Source organism: Scomber japonicus, chromosome 8, assembly GCF_027409825.1.
Source record: "Scomber japonicus isolate fScoJap1 chromosome 8, fScoJap1.pri, whole genome shotgun sequence".
Lineage (NCBI taxonomy): Eukaryota > Metazoa > Chordata > Actinopteri > Scombriformes > Scombridae > Scomber > Scomber japonicus.
The window spans coordinates 10,592,574-10,614,052 of record NC_070585.1 but is presented as its reverse complement, the minus strand read 5'-3'; the positions used below and the strand labels follow the sequence as shown (position 1 = coordinate 10,614,052).

The window sequence follows — 21,479 nt, the reverse complement described above, 5'->3', positions numbered from 1 at the left end:
AGTGAACTCCACAACAATCATAGTTAGGGTTTTAAAAAAAACAACTCATACTGACGTCATCGGAAGTGCGTCAATTCTGCGGGGTATAATTGCTACGGCCCACTAGATGGCGCCTGTCACTCATTTACACTGGGTTTTTGATACTGTACGATTTCTAACGGTTTTCTTTTGCGGTCCGGCTGACTATGTTAAATGGAAGTCATCAAATCTGGCAACAGTGGTTCATTATAACTGTTCCTACTTGCTTAGTCTGAAAAAGAGACAGGAGAGCACAGAGCACTGACACACTGTTGGGCACACACACATATTTCTTTATATTATTATTGAGGACTCTATCTGACATACTGCCATAGTTGTGGACCTGAGTCACATGTCTTTGTCTTGAGGCAGGCTTGAGTCATATTTAGACTCCACTGCAACTTTGACTTTTAACAATGTGACTCTTGACTACTCTTGGACTTGAATTGATATCCTCTCCAGGCTCAAAGAATTAACACTGTTGTAAAAAAATGCACATATACTGTTTATACTTTTTTAAAAATATATAAATACGTTTAGCTGGAGAGAAAGAGGCATGTAGCAGTGCATACCAGGAGGCAAATAGAACATGATACCCTCAATTGTCACATACTACTATATACTGCAGAAGTATACTCAACAAAAATAGACAGCAAGACATGTGGTTCATAGATGGAAATACAAGTTCCAACATCATGCGCCATAACGTATAATCAATATACAATGCCTAATGTCTAACATTAATTATCTTTCATTGATTGACGACTAGCATTAAAATGAACCAAACATTCCTAATTCATTAGTGACTCATTTAGAAACCGAAACAGACTTGACTTGGGACTTGTTCATGTTGACTTGGCACTTATTGTGATATGGGATTTGACTCGGGACCTCATAGCCAGAGACATATTTCTGATTAGCAAAAGAAAAAATACTTTCCTCTGCATACTGCATTCCTAACCCTAATCCTAAATCCTATTAGCACTTTCAGTTTTACATAAACTGGACAAATTTGCATGCTGTCTGATTGCTTGACGGCTCATTTCTTGCCCTGTCAGACACTGCTGTAGCGATGTGTCCTCAGGCATGAGCAATTAGTATAGTGTTACCATAACTGATAGAAATGATGGACAAAAACTACAGGAATACGACCAAAGTTGTGATAAACTACAATTATCACATAACCCTGACATGCTTAACCTTAATTTTGAAACTAACCCTAACCCTAATTGGCCTTCAACAGCCCTTTAAAAAGAAGCAGACAAGATGTGCTCTCTTTGTAAGAATGTCCTCACTCCCAAGGTCAGAAGCTCACAAAGATAGAATACCAGAAATCCCAGAGCATCGGCACCCACACACACACACTCGCAAACACACAAACAAACAAGTCCCTCAGACAGGCAGACAAAATCTCCTCCGTCATCTTTGAGGCAATAGAGTGACCTCGTCTCCTCAGATCTGTCACTCTTACTGGAGGGCTTTCTCCTGTCACACCACCTGGAGTCTGTGTAGGGGCAGCGCCTCACTCCCTGTTTGTGCCATGAGCGTGTGTCACGAAAGATGTCACAAAGGTGCTTCAAAAGTTTTTCTTACTATGTCCTTGAAATGTTCCTTCAAGTACAGGTTTTTTTTTTTTTGTTGGTCTGTTTTATTGTTGTTTTTTCCAAAGGCGGGGGGGGGGGGTGACAATGCTCCTTCAAGGTCAGAACAGAGCAGATAAATCAGGTATTTTCGGAGTGAATGAAGGAAGACGTGATTAGAGGAAGGAGATGCTGTGGAGCAGGAGGATGCCGAAATACCTGCGAGAAGAAGCGGAGTGGCAGCTGGGCGATATTGAGTTAAGAAAAATGATAGCATGGGAAATGGGAAGAGGATGGGAGAGAGAGCAGCAAAGGAGACGCACTGAGTGAGCAGGTGCAGCTATAGCAGGGGATAATAGGTAATATGAGCGAAGGGATGACGGTTCAAATCCCTCTTTTATCCTCTCTCTGAGCTCTGACCCACCGGGACAATGAGGGCAGGAAAGGGGGACAGCATCCTCCGCAGCCATTGAGAGTAGAAACGAGGCACTTTGTAAGTGGGATGAACAGAGGCAAAGCAAAGCAATGGGAGGAGAAAAAAAAAAGAGTTGAGCAGGTGGAGGTTAAAAAGAGACCTTGGACTGGAACGGGCTGAAGTGGAGACACAATCAGTTCAAGGGTGTTCAAACCCAAATGGCAGGAAGGGTTCATCGGACAGAGAAATTGGACAGACGCTTGCACATATGCGACCCTGTCATCTGGAATGATTGGTAGATTGGTGTATCTGCTCCATGTTTACTTTCCCAGAGGTTCTTTAACACTTTCAGCATCAGTATCGACGAATAAAATGAACATTTTCGCCATGTTTTTCTTCCTATGTAATCATTTCTCTCTCTTGTTTTTCAGGCATTTCTTATTCAAGACATCGTCAGGGACCACCCCTCTCTTCAGTAGCTCATCTCCTGGTTACCCTCTAACTTCGGGGACGGTGTATTCTCCTCCCCCTCGCCTGCTACCCAGAAACACCTTTTCCCGCTCAGCCTTCAAGCTAAAGAAGCCGTCCAAGTACTGCAGCTGGAAATGTGCCGCGGTGACAGCCATCGCAGCTGCTGCCCTGCTGGCCATCCTACTGTCCTACTTCATCGGTAAGTGAACATGCAGCACGTATTATTCATGAAGAGGTTTAATTACATTTTATGTGTTTTAATTAGAGGGTGTCAGTTGATGGGAAGTTAAACATACACATGGCCAATAAAATGCTGGAAAAGAGAATTTCAGAGGTAAATTGACACACACAGCCACCAGAATTACCCGTTGAATCAACTCATGCTTAGTCACACATATTACCACTTTTATTTCAGGTTGGTTAGCCCTGTTTGTTTTGCATTGACCCCATAATACATGAACTTTGTGTTTATTTTTATTCATCCCAGACCACACTCAGGAAGTGTCATTTTATAAATACAGGCGTGAGTTTGTCACTGTAGCCTTGTGCTGCACTGTCATAATCATACTCAACAGGAGCCCCGGCCTCCACTCAGCAACAGTAAACAGCCAGTCAGAAAGATAGGAAGATACATAAACTGCAGCATACTGGGGCTGTTTCTGTTAGCAGGCATCAGTCAAGGTAGGAATCCTAACAGAACCAGCAGGGAAGTGGATGTTTTTTACTGATCTGAAGCCAACGCACAAGAGTTATACTTAAAGGAATGGCAGAAACTCAGTGGAGAGCACCTCAGGAAGAGATTGTCATGGCTGTGTACTGGTAGATCTGCAGGAAGGAGAAAGCATTGCTTAGAGTACATGCGGGGAGGGGGGGTAAGTGGGCATGGATTTTAGTCCTTCTTGACCTCATTCACTGGACAAGAGAGTGCAGACTGTGTGTGTTTGTGTGCGAGAGAGAGAGAAGGAGAAAGAACATGTATTTGTGTATTTCCTCGTGTGTGTCCTCGTGTGTGTGTGTGTGTGTGTGTGTGTGAGTGTGAGTCTGTGTGTCTGTGTGTCTGTGTGTGTGTGTGTGTGTGTGTGTGTGTGTGTGTGTGTGTGTGTGTGTGTGTGTGTGTGTGTGTGTGTGTCTGTGTGTGTCTGTGTATGTGTGAGAGTGGAGGCAGATGTGTCACTGAGCCTTTGATTGGCCTCTCACCCCAGAGACCAGAGTCAACAGATGGGGGGATCTTAGCAAACAGTGCCATCAGCAGAAAGAACAACCCCCTCATTGCCTCTACATACATTATTAATACAATTTTACATTATTTATAAATATATATATATATATATATATATATATATATTTATATATTCGTCACCATCCATCTATCCATCCATAGTGAGTGTGTGCACCCTCAGCTCACATGAATGTTTCCAAATGTACACTCAAGTCTGTGTCACTGTGTCCATATTTGTGTGTGTGTGTGTGTGTGTGTGTGTGTGTGTGTGTGTGTGTGTGTGTGTGTGTGTGTGTGTGTGTGTGTGTGTGTGTGTGTGTGTGTGTGTGTGTGTGTGTGTGTGTGTGTGTGTGTGTGTGTGTGTGTGTGCGTGCGTGCGTGCGTGCGTGCATGCCTGTGTTCGTGCATGCGTGTGTGTGCATCTGTGCATATGGTGTGTATCCCCTCGGAGTGCCCTTGAGAGTGGTGTGTGTCCTCCAGAGCAGATCAACCTCCCTTACCTGGGGCACAAAGACAGATTCATCCTCTCCTGAGCTTTGCACAGTCACACTGCACTGGACAGCCACATATGGAGCTACCAAACAGGGGTTGGGCAGAGGAAGAGGGGCCACAGCTACACCTCCCCACACATATTTGAGGGCAGCGATGTAGTGGAGCGGAGCAAGAACCCAAACCCCTGTTTATGTATCTTCTTTTATTGTTTTTTAGCAGCATAAAGTTCACTTTTGGCTTTTAATGACACAAATGAGTGTTTTCTTTATCATAGAACATGTAATTGTTAATAAAAATTAAGGTAGCTGCTGCCTCAACTACTTTCTTAGTAATAGATCTTGATACCTGTCAATACATACAACTTGCTGACAATAGTGCCTGTCTATTTTAGTAATTGACTGCATTAACTTGTTAGCCATATTGAGAAAGTACTTAAGTTATGATGTATTTATAGTAAGAAAGAGACATGCTGTCCAAATACAGTGTAAATATACTGGATACTATAACATTTACTGGGTTGCTAATAGGTTTGTCTGTGACTTCCATTTTCGGTACATTTATTGTTTAATCGCATGTCAAACATCAGCGCTTTACTACCAAATTTAATCGTCCAACTGGCTTTAATTTGGTTTGCTGAACAAGACTGAAATAATAGTTTATTGTTATTATTGCTGTTGCGATCTGTAAGGCCTCTTTTCAGCTGTTGTAAGGAAATGTTTTGCTCTGGTGTTTTGTCTGTGCCGAACAGAGCTGTAGCAGTGCTGCCAAGCCTGAAACCCTTGTGTTTACCTAGCTTTTTGTAGCGTTAATCGTGCAGTGAGTTTCAGTCGGAAGAGTTCACTGCTCATAAGGGGGATTTTGTACCTTGTTTGTGTGGTGTGTGTGTGTGTGTGTGTGTGTGTGTGTGTGCGTGTGCGTGTGTGTGCGTGTGTGTGTGTGCGACCAGTGCTCACTGGGGGGATTGTACAGAGCACCCAGAGCCATGCAGCGTGAAGAGGACCCCTTTGAGGCGTCCACCCAGGAGCCCACTCATAAATTACACCAGGACACATGTGCCTGAGCAGCACTTTTTTCTTCTTTTTTTGGGTGTGTGTGTGTGCGTGTGTATTTGTGCGAGCGCTCGTTTCCTTAGATGTGTGTGCGTCTGCTTACAATGTGTGTCTGATTGTGTTACAGAGAGGGTGTGCCGGCCTTCAAATGATTTTTTTTCTTCTTTCTTCTTTTTCAAGACCCATAAATAAAGCTTCAGAAATTGCCTGACAATCTTCCAGGAGCACACACACACACACACGTACACTCACACTACCTGAGAAGCTTTTAGAAAAGCAGGACTCAGCATGCCACAGAAGCACGGTAGCTGATATCTCTTTGAAGCTTATTCACTGTGTCCCACTGTTAGAATGGAGCCATGGGGATGAGATAAACACACAAACACACTCACATGGATAGACAAAAGACAACATGTAGCTTTGTGTGCCTGTTTTTTTTTCTGTACCTGTATGTGTGAGTTTGTATGAGTTAGAGAGAGTTTACTGAAGAAGACAGTCAGTCCTATTTTTGGTTAAAGTGTTTAGCTCCCAACTCCAGCGAAGTATGGCCTCTGCTTTACGTGTGAAGGAATGACTGAACGGATGGAGGGAGGAGGATAAACGAGAGTGCTTGTTCTTCATTCCCCCGGCGTCTTGTTTGCTTGCTCCGCATGGAGCAGCAGAGCCAAAGGAGAGGTGGTTGCTAGGATACAGGTGAACGGTTGGCATACAGGAGGGAAGACAGGTCCGTCATTGTGAACAGCAACCTGGAGAGAGCAAGATAGAGGGAGGCATAGGAAGAGGAAAAAAAAAAGAGAGGGTGAAATAGAGTTGGAGCAGAGAGGGCAGAGGGGAAGAAGGGAGATGTGTCACTGTCAGCATGTAGCCCGAACATAAAGGGGAAAGGAAAAGGAGAATAGATGACTGGAGAGAAGGAGGAGAGGAGGGCTGAGGCTGATATGTCACTGTCGGCGCCGTAAGGGATGAGAGCACGAGATTGCAGGGGGAAACAGCAGAGGAGCGAGGTCTGTTGTTTGCTTCGCCGAAAAAAAGAAGGGGAGATGACTGGGAGGAGGAGTAGGAGTGACAAGACAGCCAGGTGTGGAGAGGAGAAACTGAGAGGAGGCAGAAGGAGGAGAGATGAAGGAGAATGTGGCCTCCTGAGGTTCTGTCACCTGGAATATCTGTGGGATTAATGTCTCCTAATTGATCACAGCGAGCAGGGAACAGAGGGAGTGTGACAGAGAGAGAGGAGAGGACAGAGAGAGAGAGACTATGGAGGACGAGAGCAGGAGGATGGAGACGGAAGAAGTTAGAGAGGATATAAAGCGAGGGAAGATGTAAGCCTCGGAGGAGAGAGAATGTACAGAAAGAAGCAAGAAGCAGACAGAGAAAGAGATGCATTGGTGGTCAGTAACAAAAAGGAAGGCTGTTTTTGATACATAGATGAAAGATCGGGGACGTGTCACAGTAGTCCAGGTGGACTTTTTTCACACACACACAGACACAGGTGTGCCCTTGACTGCAACGAGTAAACTTGCTAGCGGGCGCTTGTGTCACCTTTGCGGGGGTGTTTTGTGTGAATGTGTGCGTGTGTGTGTGATGGCTGAATTTGTCGGACACAGTGGCAAACTCCACATGGTATTGTCACCGCTGATGAATGAGAGCGCACGCACACACACACACAGATGCACGCACACACACAGACACAATGTATTTTTAGTCGTACTCTCAGCTCCTTTGTCTGTTGATTAAACAGACCCGCACACACACACACACACACACACACACACACAGAGAGGCAAACGCACACTGTCATCGAGTGTGACCTTCATGCCTCTAAGCCGACCATTTTCCATCCATCATTGCTGTCTCGCTGTTCCAGACTGATCACAATCGCTTACAGCCTATTCCTCCCGGTTATAAGTGTCTCACTTCAGTGCACTCATATCGCTTTTTCCTTACATAATAGTATGTTAATGATTTTTAACTGTTCAAAGATAAAGCTTTGCCAAAATATTCTACAACACATTACAAAGCCGATCAATCAAAAAAGGGCCAAATCTCTAACACCTGAGACAACTACCACAGGACTGAGTCACTTTGAAATGATTTCTTCCTGAATTTTATGTAGCCGTGCCTCCAAGTCTTACATTTCCTGCTGCAAGAAGATGTTGATCATCACAGTTTACAGTAATTATGATCTTCTTGTAACAGTGATAACTTTGTACAGTGATTCCCAATATTTTTGGCTTTTGACCCTTTAAAACAAAGCAGTATCTACACATGATTCCTTACAAATATACTACATTTCTCCTAGTAAGGTGAAACTAATCATTATTTTTTCAAAAAGACCTGAAGAAATATCACTTTTATTTCTTTTCTATCTTTTTCATCATCTTGCAACCTCCCTAGATTTATCTTTTGACCCACCGGGTGTGTTCCTAACCCCACATTTGGAAACAATTGCCTTTGTAGTACTTGCAGTCCTAGAAAAATTTGATTATGTGCCAAAGTTTTTAAATTTTTTAAACTATGATTGATTTTTTGGAAATCCAATTTTTTTTCCTATTTTAGTAGTCAGAACAAACACCGATAACTTCTTAGGAATGTAGACTCTCTGGGTGAGTTGTGTCAAACCTGCAGATTTCCCAATGTGGCTGCTTTCCAAATCCAGCTCCTTGACCCCTAAGTCCCCTCTCACTCTGCGTGTGGCTTCCCTTCTGCTGATCCAAGGTGGAACAGCTAGAGGTCAGGATGTGTCGCTCATGCCAGTGTGGGTGTGTGTGTCCATATACATTTAGTGTGTGTGTGGGTGTCCATGTGTGCGGAGGTGAAGGCACGTTTGGGCATATGGTGAATGCAGGAACCTGGGCATAAGGATCAGACAGGGAGCGTGTGTCCGTAGCAGCAGGGTCTGTCGTACTGATAAAGGTTAGGATCTTACCACACGCTGCCAGTCCAGGAAAAGGGCAGGGCATGGCCAGGACCAGGCACAAGGTGCTATACCATCTGCACCAGAGGAATAAATGGGTCACCTGCATTGGTCGGGTAATACAAAGCAGTCTGCACACTTGTTCGGAAAGCACGTCATGGTAACATCAATGTTCATCCTTTGACTTTGTGTTAGTTACTTGCAATGTGTGTACTTGCTTGGGAGAAAATATGCTATGCTTTGAAGTATGCTTTAACCCCAAATGCTGAATTTGCAGCCTCGCTGACGTCATTGCTGAGCAGCACTCATGTTGCCTGCATTAGTGTGCCGAGGCTCATTTCATTCATTTATTTCCTCATTCATTTATTTATTAGTGCAAGTCTTATCTGGGCACAATCGTTAGTCCAATTAGGTCCGTGGTGCTTCACTAGCCCTGTTGGAAACAGGAGATGGATGAAGGCAAAGAATCGCTCTCCTCTCCTTTCTCCGTCTCTCATTTTCTTTGAGTTTCTCTGTCTCTTGGCCTCCAAAACGTACTCTTTCTCCGTCTTTCTTCCTCACTCATTCTCTCTCGCTCTCTGATCTGTGATAAGATAGCATAGTTCCTCATATCCTGTTTCTAATACAGATCGATGAGAGGGAAAGGACCGAGGTAGGAAGGGATGAGACGAGGCAGAGTGGGTTGATGTGGAGAAGAGAAGGTGGAGGGAGGGAGTGGGGTGTGGGGGTGGGGGGGTCAGGGTAGAGATATCTGAAGAGGAAATGAGGATTCAGAAAGGAGGACATCACTCAGATTCACATCTCTTTTCATTTAGCCCATCACACACAGCACACGCACACGCACGGCTACATTTGCGTCGGGCCGTCTCAATATTTCAGTGCCAATATCTGCCGTATGATTGAGTGAGTGGCTGTTTCTCTCTGCTAGACGCTGTTTTGCAGGTATAGGAGCTGTGAGCAACTCACATAACCTTTTGTGTTGCAGTCAATTACAGTTCAGTTGCATCAGCTGGATGAGGAGGTCCCGTCGGGGTTGCAGTGTGTGTCTGTGCACATGCACACTTGTGCCCGCGCCTGTGTGTGTAGTTGTTGTTAATACCATACGATTTAAGCATGCATATGCAGACACACACTCAGAAACAGACAAATTGTCTCTCTCAGTGTATATGACCCCCCCAGGGCAGCAGACAACTGCCGCCCCCATCCCTCTGTCTGAGACTCTAAATGATCTCAGCAAGCAGCGCCTTCACAAACTAGCTGAGAGACAAAGGCTGCTTTATTTATAGACAACATAAGTGGATATAAGCTGTGTTCAAAATCACATACTAACATATTACCAACTACATACTCAATCAGTATGTGCTGCATGTGACTGCATCACATGACTGTAACAGTCACTATCGATTACTAGTCTGAGCTACTGTTGAATGAAAATTGTTTATCACAAATATAAAACATTACCTCTTCCTCTGGCCAGTGGCTCCTCACATCTCTCAAAATATTGGAATGAATTTCAAAACCAATGTCATTTGGATAAACTGACCACATTCATGTAATCTAAATGGTTACTGTCTCACTGGAAAAAATGTTAAAACTGAATAATATGACATGTTAACAGTGCTAGAGTGAAAATTGTCAAAATGGTGAAAAGTGAACAGCTTTTATCGTGTCTCAAAATATTTAAAACCACTGTGCAGTCTAAAGAGACACAATGCATTTTGTGTGGTTGAGTATGTCCAATAAGCTTACACCAACCGCATCATGGATGTATAGAGCTATGTGCCTCATACTCAGAAATTCTTCTAATCCCGTATACATCCAGGCATTTCTCACATATACAAAATCCACATACTGTGCAGCTGGAACGGACTACATTCTCAATTTCATACATGGTATGAATAGTACGTAAGTATGTGATTCCAAATGCAGTCATTGTATGGTAAATTCGAAGAAATATCCTAAATGGCCTGAATATTGAGAACCTAAGGCAGCACACTGTTCTTTCCTCAGTCTCTCCAATATCCGCGCTGCACCCCTGCGTCGCAGAGATAGAGAGAAAGGTACAAGTGGTACAGAAAAAGGAGAGAGGAGAAGAAGAAAGAAAAAAGAACAGCGAAAGCGTTTCCTCAGGTGGCAGTTTTTGTGCATGTGTTTGTTTTGGACAACAAAATGTCTACCAGCTCGCTAAATGAGGGCCTTGGAGATGGGGGCGAGAGGTAGAAAGGCATGGAAAAGGCTTCCTAAACCAATTAGCAGCGATGGGGGGCCGGTCTCAGCTACAATTACCGCCTTAATTGAGGTCAGAGTTGTTAATTTAGTGGTGAATTAGAACAGTTAATATGCATTTGTCAGGATGGCTAAGGGAGATGGCAAAAAAAAATGAGTTGCCTACGTGCGTGTGCGAGTTTATACATACCTACTCATTGTGTAATTTCAGTTGCATTGCAAGAGATTACATGCAAAAAGATGAAAGAGGCCATGCTCTGCCTTTGGTGCAATTAGGAGCTGTGTAGTTGGTTCAATGGGAGATGTTGCGATTTGAATCACCAATGATAAGGTTGAGTTGAAACAGAAAGGGTGAGAGACATAAGAATATAGAAAAGGGAAGAGGAGAGAGAGAGAGAGAGAGAGAGGAGTTTGAACAGGTGGAACATGTTCCAGAGAACAGATTGATGATGATACAATATTTTCCAGTCAGGGGACACTCAGTGCAAAGCCTGCTGCAAAGTCACCTATCTCCATTTCTGCTGCTCTCTTTTTTCATGCAGAAATCCATTTACACCCTTTAACTCTGAGACATATAAATATTTCTCAAAAAACACTAAGCCTACATATGAGCATTGTATTTCTGTCTGATTGCCCGTGTTGTGAACCACTTACTGTCAGAGGATGAATCACGACCATGTTTTTTTACCCAACTAGTCAATGAATACAGGGCCACTCATCCCTTAAATCTTTCCTCTCCACTTGCTGTCTTCCTCTCCCTTCCTCATTTCATCTGTGTGGCCCTTATTCATCTCTTCCTCTCTTTTTTTGCAACATAATCTGTAACCTGTTTTCCTGCTCTTTTTTTTATCCTCAGGGGATTTTACATGTTCTTTAATATTCTCTCAGTTCTTACTGTCTCTGGTATTCTCTCTGTTCCTCTCTCCTCATCTTCTCTTCTCTGCTGAGGTTTGGATACACAATGTGATTTCTCCGATGAGCTCCTGACCGTTGCCCCCTCTCCGATCTCGGACACTAGCTCCTCCTTTTCATCTCCCTTGCCCCTCTGTCCACCAGTCCGTCCTCTCCCTTTTTGTCACAGGATCACATGTTCTGCTGCTGCTGCTGCTGTTTCAGATGCTGTCTTTTGCAGATGATACTGGCAAGCACTTTGCCTCTCTGAATTATGCATCAAGATTACATAAAAACCTCGTGAAGCAACTGATCTATTTTTAATCCCACTCGTTCACTTGTTAAACCTGCTTCTCTGTGATCTTTCGCCGCATGTGTGCGTGTGTACATTTGTGTTTTTGTATGTGTCTGTTAAAATGAACATGAGTGAGAAGACGGAGATTACAAAAAAAAACACAGCCCGAGTCAGCCTCTCTTGTTCTCCCCGGGTATGTCAGCTGAATTCAATTCAGATAGGCTTTATTGGCATGGCTTTTAATAAAGCCTTCCAATGCAGCTTGAAAACAGTAATTACTGTAATTACGATCCGAAAGGAAAATGTTTAAAATTATGATAACACAAAGCTAAATACATCAATTTCAGGAGTTTCATTTTGGCTAAAATTGCACCCTAACAAAGTTAGAAGTGTTGTTATAATGAGGACTAGTACTTGTAAAGAAAATTATAACAAGTATTTCTCTTTGTGTCTGTCTTTCTTTGTCTTTTGTCTCTTCTGCTCTGTGTCTTGCTGCAAAGAAACCTGTTGACAAAGCGTTGCATTGGCTTTTGTGCTTTTGTCGCCAAGGAGTAAGAGTGCCATCTATTGGTCATCTTTTCACAACCAGCCACAAGAGAAAAAAAAGGGGGGGGGGTGGGTGGGGACTCATTCCGAAAACCACACATGTGCACAGACCCATGAACACGCACACAAATGAATAGACATATGTGGCAAACTAACTATAAGGCTGTCTGATGTGTTCTTGGGGATGACCTAGATTGAGAGCCCCGTCACAATAGACTCACTATTGCTTACTGTCTCCAGCTGATTCAGTAGGTAATCTTTCTATCGACTTCTTCCTGCGATACCATCTCTGTGTGTGCGTGCGCTTGCATGTGTGCGTGAGTGCATGTCTGCGTTATCTACAAGGAAGGACAGGCAAAGATAAAAAGAAAAGAGGGAGAGGAATGAAGGTCAGTGCGATGAGAGAGGAGAGGGCAAGTGGTGGATAGAAGGGAAAAGAGACAGGGCTGGAAGGACACTGGAGTCTCTCTGCCTCTCTCCCTTTCTCCCTTGTCTTGCTTGTTCTGTATACCCCCCCCTCCACACACACACACACACACACACACACACACACACCCAAATGAAAAATAAAAAAAGCTGACAGTGGAGCCTGTTCAGTAGCCGAGGTGTCAGCGCTTTCCTTAGACCGGGGAGTGGGAGTAGGGAGGAGAAGGGGGGAAAGAAAAGGGACAAGAAACATAAAAAGGAAGAAATAGAGAAACACAGAGAGGAAGAGATGGGACATTGGGGGTGAGAATTAGTCTGCCCCGGCAGCAAATCCTGAAGCTGCATCCCATTTTTTCTGCAACTTTTACACTCATCCGTGTGTGTGCAAAACCTAGGCAAGTGGAGATAGAATTTGACAAGAGGGAAATTGATTCCCAGGCTTCAGATGAAGGTGTTATAGGCTTGCATGTTGGGGATCAAGCCAATGCTGAGAGGCATGCAATAACACCTACATGATGCACAATACATACACATGCATCTAAGCAATGTGCATACTCTGGAAGCTTTCATGTATACATACATAGCTGCAAGTGAATAATTCCTTTTCTATAACATCTTCTTAAGTATTCAGACATGAGTGGATGAAGCATCTGCAATTTTCCACTCAGGAGATGTTTCAACATTGAGAGACTAAAACAATCATTTACCTGTCACCACACACAAAAAAATCACTGAACTTCTACTTGTGTGTACAGTAAAGGAAGTGACTGTTTCTCTCCTGTTTCTTTCTCTTCAGTTTTGTTTTTTTTTTTCGTTCTGTTTCCTCTCTCCTGTTTTTTCCGGGGTTTGGGGGGGGGGGGGGGGGGGGGCGTTGCTTGGCAGCAGGCTAAGGAGGGGAGAGACATGGGGAAAGTAAAGAGCTGACAAAGTGAAGAGCGAACACACTTGAGCAGTCTTATAGGCCTACCACCAGCACGCAATAACATAACAGAGGACAAAACAGGAGGAGAAGGGAGAAGTAGAGTCATCTCTTCAAAGAGCAATCTGTCACTTGCTCTCTAGAAGATGGTGTACAGCCTTCTAAATAAAAGCAGGAGGCACTGTCAGGTTCAAAGACGACTGTGAGAGGTTGAGGTAATGACAAACACTGTGAAAGACAGAAGGATTCTTATGGTTTTTAATTGTCTGTTTTGTAAGACTTTGGTTGTGTTACCTGGAACTTTGTTAACAATTCCTTTGATTGATATGCAGTAAAATAGTATAAAAGCAGTATTCTATAAAAGCTGCTCTGGTTGCCATATAAATGACAGTTGCGATTTAGAGGGTTGGCCTCCTGTATTTCAATGGCTTAATGAGCTTTCAAGTGTGTTTTTCCACCAGACTTGTAGAGCATCCACTGTTCAAGTCACAATATGTCCTCTCTCTCTCCCCCCCTCCTCCTCTGTCTCCATCCTTTTGTGTGCAGCGATCAACTTGCTGGGTTTGACATGGCAGTTGAAGCCATCCGACGGCCCTGTGTTAAACAACGGACTGGGAGCTGGCTTGCCTGTCAACAATGATGTGGCCACGCTGCCCTCTGGAGGCAGAGGTATGAACTACAGCACACGCCCCCACATGAAAATCCACACAACTGCCTGTGGCAGTGGACACTTTAAGAATGCAGAAATACAGTCTAGAAGACATTAAATCCTACATGTGAACTAAAAGGATTTGGCTGACTTTCTTATTGTCAACAAATCCCATGAAAAGACCAAAAGCCAACAATGAATTTAAACCTACTAACAACTATCCACAATTTATCCAAAGCTTATAGCTTATTCCACTGTGATATCCACCTCCATTGTTATCCAAAAACAATGAAAAACACATTAATGGACCACAATGGATGACATTTTCCTTCTTTAGGATGAACATAGGCACTGTGTTATATCTTGAGTCCCACATACACTGTCCTGATGCTGTAAACACTGACTAACATGCCAAATGTGCATTAATCCACTGCTGAAAGCAGTCCCCAAGAAATGCCTTATTTACAGTATTTTCAATGTGTTTCTACAGATGTATGTCTTCAGTAGGAACAAATTGGCCAGGGGCTGAGTGCCCAAGACAAAGTAAAAAGAAAGTATTGACTTACAAATTGTTGATTTTGTTCTTTTCATGGGATTTTCTGAAAATACAAGAATAGTATAGAGGAACACCACCCTTGTCCTTCAAGGATTTTAAACACTGTGCTGCTGTGTAACATATCATAACAGTCCAAGACATTTTTTGCACCCAAATAGGTTCACACCAACTAAAATATTTTCATTATTCATGACACAGTACTGGCTGCTATCAGTATGTGCTGTTTAACCACTCCGCTGAGTTGTGTCGAGCTAGATTTATCGTCTCAGTCAGCAGCAAAGTAAAACACCAACTGCACAACCCCCCCTCCACCCCCCACTCCTCTCTTTTAAGGCCCCCATGCGGTTTTCTATCTATTCTTCTTTCACTCGTTCGATCTTGCTCTGTATCACACACACACACAGCATGTACTGTAGGTACGTGTGGGCTGCTGCTCTGTGTCTGTATTCAGTATTAATGAGAGGACTGTTGTGTTGTGTTCCCCAGCCGTCTAGGCCAGATGCTGCTGTTGTTCTTCTCATTGTTACTTTTATTTCTTCGTTATTCTACAAACGCTCACACATTCACACTCTGTCTTTTCCATTCTGGGCTCCAGCACTCTTAGATGACTGACCTGATTGCAGGATGCTGTGTGTTTCTGCCTTCGTGCCTGTCTGCATCTCTGCTTGGAAAGCTCTGCCCTGCAGTTCTATCAGCCCTCTCTCATTTAAGCCCAGAAAACAAAGTCCACAGTCTTGCAGGCTTTTAATACAAAGGCATCATTTTGCATCCCAGCATGACATGCAACAACACAAATTTTAACATATACACTATGGGCACACACTCTGCACAGCTAATGGTGTTTGTCCTCTACTATTTAATGACCATGAATTGTTGTAGCACATTACTTCCAGTAAACTGTGATGATTAACTATTGACTCTGACAATCAATGCTTATAATCACAGATTATGCAGTTTCTTTTCCCCTCGCTCCAGGACCGTGGGCAGGCCGGAACAGCAGTATAGACACAGGCAACATTGAAGTCGGGAGACGAGTGACCCAAGAAGTACCCCCAGGAGTATTTTGGAGGTCCCTGCTCCACCTCAGTCAACCCCAATTCCTCAAGTTCAACATCTCTCTGGGCAAGGATGCCCTGTTCGGAGTGTACATTCGCAAGGGCCTGCCTCCTTCACATGCACAGGTAAAATCTGGCCTCTATAGTGGTGGACCAATCACAGAATTATCATTTTATTCATCAGTCTATCTTTGACTTGTTCAGCTAAATTAGTCGTTTATATGAAGAACACATTAGGACTACTTGCTTGTGTCATGGGACATTTTTAAATTCATTTGTGATTCATTATAACGGTTGTTTGAAAAAACTCATTTAATTTATGATTTACACTTAATTAAATCTCACAGTAATGTAACTTTTACTGCCTGTTATTAATTAGAATCTACTCAATTAACAGCAGATTTGATTTGTAGAATGGGGTAATTGCATCCAGATAACAGTTTCACTGTCTGACCTGACTTCAGCTTCTAAAAACCATGACGTTGTGACTACTGTGCACCAGTGAAAATACTCATATTTCCAGAAACCCAAAGAGAATGACAGCCCTCAAGCACCTCTCTGATTCGTCATTCTTCCCTGGCAACTTACAGCCACACTACCTCCGCCATGTCGTTTAATCTTCCTGCATATACAGCTATGGGTCATTTTTCTAAGTTGAAAAAGTGCCACTGCAGCATTTCATGGTTGAATCATAGATTCCATACTCAATCTCACTTCCATTCAACTTTCCTTCACTCTTTCTCCTGCAGTATGACTATATGGAGCGGCTGGATGGGAAGGAGAAGTGGAGCGTGGTCGAGTCTCCACGGGAGAGGAGGAGCATCCAAACTGTGGTCCTCAATGAGGCAGTGTTTGTCCAGTACTTGGATGCCGGTGCCTGGCACCTGGCCTTCTACAACGACGGCCGGGAGAGGGAGACTGTTTCCTTCAGCACAAACATCATGGGTGAGGCAGCATTTGTAGTTATATGTTGAAGTGCAATTGGAAAAGGCCATTGGGAAGTAAAATGAGATGAAGCCCGAGCAATGAAAAGATGAAAAGAGAAATTTATGTCAAAAAAGTATTTGATTTTACACATTCACAGGGTGCAAAAACACTCAGCAGTAGCATGTGCACAACTAGCAACACAATATCAGCAACATTGTCAAGGAGGAAGGACCACTTAGTGAGTTCAAATATTTATAGTATATAGTGACAGCATGCATTCAAAAAAAAAAAAAAGAACACAACTTAATATATCAGTGAGTTATACTATACAGTATATGTTTGTGTGAGAGGGATGTAAGTCAGCCATTTAATAGTAATAGCACCAAATCTGCAAGTGGAACATTGTGTATCCAACTAGAATATTGCTGCAACCCTGTAAATTGAATGTTTTTAGGACCTGAAACAGAGCCACAAATAATTTCAATTGTGTTCAAGACACGAGTGTGAGAACGAGGAGTGTAGATGGGAGGAATCAAGCAGAGTGAAAGAATCCTTCACTGTCAACATCTCGCGGTTGAGCTTTCAGCAGTAGGAGTGGTGGAGAGGAGGGGAGGGGAGGGGAGGGCAGAATTAGAGTGGGTAGTGAGAGGGGGAGCTGGTGAAGAGACATAATGGGTGGGGGGCAAAGCCAATGGAATGAAGTGGAGTGAAGGATGGGAGTGAGAGAGAGAGGGTGGCATTAGGGTAAGAGGGAGACAAGGGGCTGAGATTTTCTTTTTAGGGGGGGGGGGGGGGTTGAGGACTCACACAGAGAAGTGAGGGAAGTGTTAGTGAGGAAGGCAGTGTGTATAGTCTTGAGTAATGAGAGGATGCTAGAGAAAGCATGAGGGAAGGAGGGAGAGAAGTCCAAAATGCTTCCTTATCATTAGCCTCGACCCTCTTCCTTCCCTGCTCTCCTTTTCTAAGTGGGTTAAGTGGCACTAAAAGGTTGATAGAAGACATAGACAGAAATGCACAAAATGCAACTAAAATCTGCTTAGTTACACACAAACAAGCGCACCTGGATGAAGTATTAATGACCTCGGTGTGCTGGAATGAGGAGTAAACAACCAAAATGATGGCAGGGAGGTAAAAACAAGGAAAAATAAAGGCAGAAATTTTGAGGAGCGAAAGTGAAAGAGCAGCAAAAATGTGTTTGAAAATATTAATATAAAGCAAGGGAATGCTCCTTTTCTGATACAGCACGCTGAGGAATGGTGGATGGGTAATGGATGCCGTTTGAAGGAATTACATTCCAAATGCATTCCCTCCACACTGTGAAAAAATGCAGTGAAAAGGAATGCATGGAATCTTTGAGGAGGGCATTTTGCTTTTGAAGTCTGTGTGACTGTGAGACTCGGAGTGCCTTGACTCGTTTTTGTAGTATCTTAAAGAGTGAATGGTTCCAATGATTTAATCGAATGCTTTGATGCTTGCCATCAAACTCTCTCACCCTCCTCTCTCTCTCTCTCTCTCTCTCTCTCTCTTTCTCCCTATCTCTCTCACTTTGTCTTCTTCACAGATTCAGTGCAAGAGTGCCCGCGCAATTGCCATGGTAACGGAGAGTGTAATTCTGGTGTGTGCCACTGCTTCCCAGGATTCCACGGCATGGACTGCTCCAAAGGTATTAGCTGCTTACAAATGTGTTCCTCTGTCAGAAAATTCTGCTCATTTCTGCCGTCTAATTAGACGAGCGAGTGCATTTCAGCTCTGTGCAAATGTGAACAGCAGAGAGTAGAGAGGATTAAGAGCGGTAAGATGGCGCATGGCCTTAGAGCCGAGACAAGATGACTGATGATGAATGGCAGCTCCCCAAGCTAACGTCTCCCTGGCTCTGTGCTCACCTGGGATAGACAGCTTTGATGAATAGTTTAGTTAGCTCTGCCTGTAATTACTCTTCATGTCATCACCACTCCCCCAGCCTTTAACCACTCTATTCACCATCCTGCACAGTGGTGGTGGGGTGAGGTGTGTGTGTGTGTGTGTGTGTGTGTGTGTGTGTGTGTGTGTGTGTGTGGGTGGGTGGCCACAGTGTGGCTTTTCCATGCTTCCAGAATCTCTTAGGGGAAAAAGCTTGATATTATTTGTTTTCCCCCTGCGCAAGATTTAATTTCTCTCCTCCCCTCCTCTGTTTCTCCAGCGGCATGCCCGGTGCTTTGCAGTGGCAACGGCCAATACGACAAGGGCTCCTGTGTGTGTTACAGCGGCTGGAAAGGACCCGAGTGTGATGTCCCCATCACGCAGTGCATCGACCCTCTTTGCAGTGGCCACGGCACCTGCACCGACGGCAACTGCGTGTGCTCCATCGGCTACAAAGGGCCGAGCTGTGCAGAGGGTGAGAGGAGGCAGAGTTAATGGTGTGGTGATCCTCCAGGACGTTTGATGGTTTAATGCGCGTCGGTTTTTATCAGCCGGTGCATCTGTACAGAACATGCTGTGATTATTTTGAAAGAAGCATGAACGTCTGCAGCAAAACAAGCACATCTTCCATACACACACTCCTCCTAACTCAAGCTAGACAGCTCATCATAGCATAATCTTACCTTGAGTGAGTGGGCCTTTTCCCTCCATATATACAGATGAAGTATGATACCGCAGTCAAACACATCAGAGATTTTATTAAGGGATGAAATCGCTTCTATTGATCCTAGTTAAGAAGGATCAGCCCGCCACATTCTCGGTCATCAGAAAGATGGATAGCAAGAGAGAAAATGAGCAGGATAAAAGATGGTGAGAGAGTCAGGGCAGCAGTGAGAGGTGAATATGTATGAAGAAAGAGAGAATTTGAATAGGAGAGAGAAAAGAGAGTGCAGCGTGCCAAGGGTGAAGATAAAGAAAGGGGGCAAAAAGACAAAGGGAAGAAAGGAGGAGAGTGGCAGACAGAAGAAGTCAAGAGACAGAACTAGAGAACAAGGTCAGCATTTTCTCCTGCTCTTCTTTTTTTCCCTTCTCCATCTAGCTCTCATCCAATTTTTTTTCACTCCTCCTCTGGTCTCAAATCTGATATTCATCACAACAGAGTCCCTCAAACAATTTACCTGGAGTGCCGGCGACATGAAAATCGATAACTGTGATCCACCGTTTCTGCCAGGCAAACAGAAATGGAGGGCCGGTGTTATGTGCGAGCCCGTACATTTATGAATGTGTGTGTGCAAAAGGGTGCGGTGGGGTCAATCATGCCTGAGGAGGAGGAGGAGGAGGGGGGGGGGGGTGTCAGACAAAGAGGACGAGGAAAGAGGGAGAGAGAGAGAGAGGGAGAGCGACTGGGACAGAGCAGCGAGAGGAGGACAGAGGAAGGCTGGGTGGGCGCTTTGCCGGGAGGAGGTAATTTGTCAAATTGGTTTTCACTCACTGCTCGGACTCAGAGCTGCCTGTCAACCTGGCAGACTGACATTGTCAGATTCTCTCCCGTGTATTAGCACATACACGCATACACACAAATGCATAGATACACAAGCTCATGCACACAGATAAGTGCTCAGACTGAACGTGTCAGCGAGGTTCGCTGCCCTTTCAGAGTGCTATGCCCCAATTATAGACTCAGCTATTCATTATTGTGAGCTTTAATTGCCTTAGTAATATGTCTGGTAATATTTTTCTTTTATTTCGTTATCTTTCTGTGTACACAAAGAATGAATTATGTCCTCTTTCACTCTTTCTGTTTCAAACCAACTCATCATTATTTAATTTGTTTCTACTCTCAGTTGTGATGTGACATTTTCTTGTGTCCATGTATTTTTTTTTCATGTTGGTGTTTCTCCCGTTTAATGCAGTGGATTGCCTGGATCCGACATGTTCCAACAATGGCATCTGTGTGAATGGGGAGTGCCACTGTAAGCCAGGCTGGGGAGGGCTCCACTGCGAGCTGCCCAGGGCCCAGTGCCCAGACCAGTGCCATGGCCACGGTGCCTTCATACCAGACACTGGGCTGTGCAGCTGTGACCCCAACTGGATGGGACCCGACTGCTCTATGGGTAAGAGCGACGACTGCACAGCTGGTGGTTCTGCTGCAAGAGTCAAATACATGGAGTAAAAGTTAGATGGAGTTTGGGCTGTTATTGATGGGGAATAGGGATGCTGACCACCCATGGTACCAACATGGCTAAGTAGTATACTGTTTTATTTTACACTGATTTGGTTTTCAAATTGCACTTGGGGGAAATCCATAAAACGACTGACAGTACAACCTGCTGATACAAAAACTGTTGCATTTTCTCAGCCAAATTTAAGCAGACAAGAATAAAATGTGGCCAGATACAACCACAGCTGTATGAAATCATCCCTCTCTATGGACTGTCAGTGAAAGTATGGTTATGGCAGCCTGTTATTATTATCAGGGTAGTGCTTAAAGCCCAAAATAGGCAAGGCACTTTTATTCATATGGAACATTACAGCACAATGTACTTAACGGTACATCGCTACAACAACATGTGACACATTTAGAAGATTAAACTGAATAAAACATAAGAACAAGCCGCAAGAAAATCGCCTACAAAAACACAGAATAGACACAAAGCACAAACAGAGATCCACAAACATAATCTATGCCATGTGTCATAAGAAAGCGTCAATTCCAGATGTTTGCGACACTGAGTAAGCACATGGATGTTGGAGGTATGTTTAGTAGTCAATAGTAACACATTCAGCTCAGCATAAGGGCCTCTGCAGTTACCTCATGTGGATAAGTCTCATATTTCTTACATGCAGGTGCACCCCTGGATAGAGTAAAAAAAGGAAGATAGATATTGCTTTTAAGAGGACTTCCTGTTTAAATGCCTTTTATAAAGTACTG

General features: G+C 43.9%; 1 protein-coding gene across 6 annotated transcripts in view; it reads left to right on the top strand.

The window, feature by feature from the left end:
* Positions 1-21,479, top strand: part of tenm2a (teneurin transmembrane protein 2a) — a 150,681-nt gene that overhangs the window by 104,875 nt on the left and 24,327 nt on the right. For 4 of the 6 annotated variants that reach the window (XM_053324492.1, XM_053324491.1, XM_053324490.1 and 1 more), the window contains exons 5-11: positions 2,445-2,683; positions 14,008-14,130; positions 15,642-15,847; positions 16,471-16,666; positions 18,210-18,311; positions 18,828-19,022; positions 20,461-20,661. In XM_053324492.1, the coding sequence (XP_053180467.1) occupies positions 2,445-2,683; positions 14,008-14,130; positions 15,642-15,847; positions 16,471-16,666; positions 18,210-18,311; positions 18,828-19,022; positions 20,461-20,661 (1,262 nt within the window). Of the gene's footprint in view, positions 1-2,444; positions 2,684-14,007; positions 14,131-15,620; positions 15,848-16,470; positions 16,667-18,209; positions 18,312-18,827; positions 19,023-20,460; positions 20,662-21,479 lie in introns of all 6 variants that reach the window. The other 2 variants (XM_053324494.1, XM_053324493.1) reach the window with 2 other exon arrangements.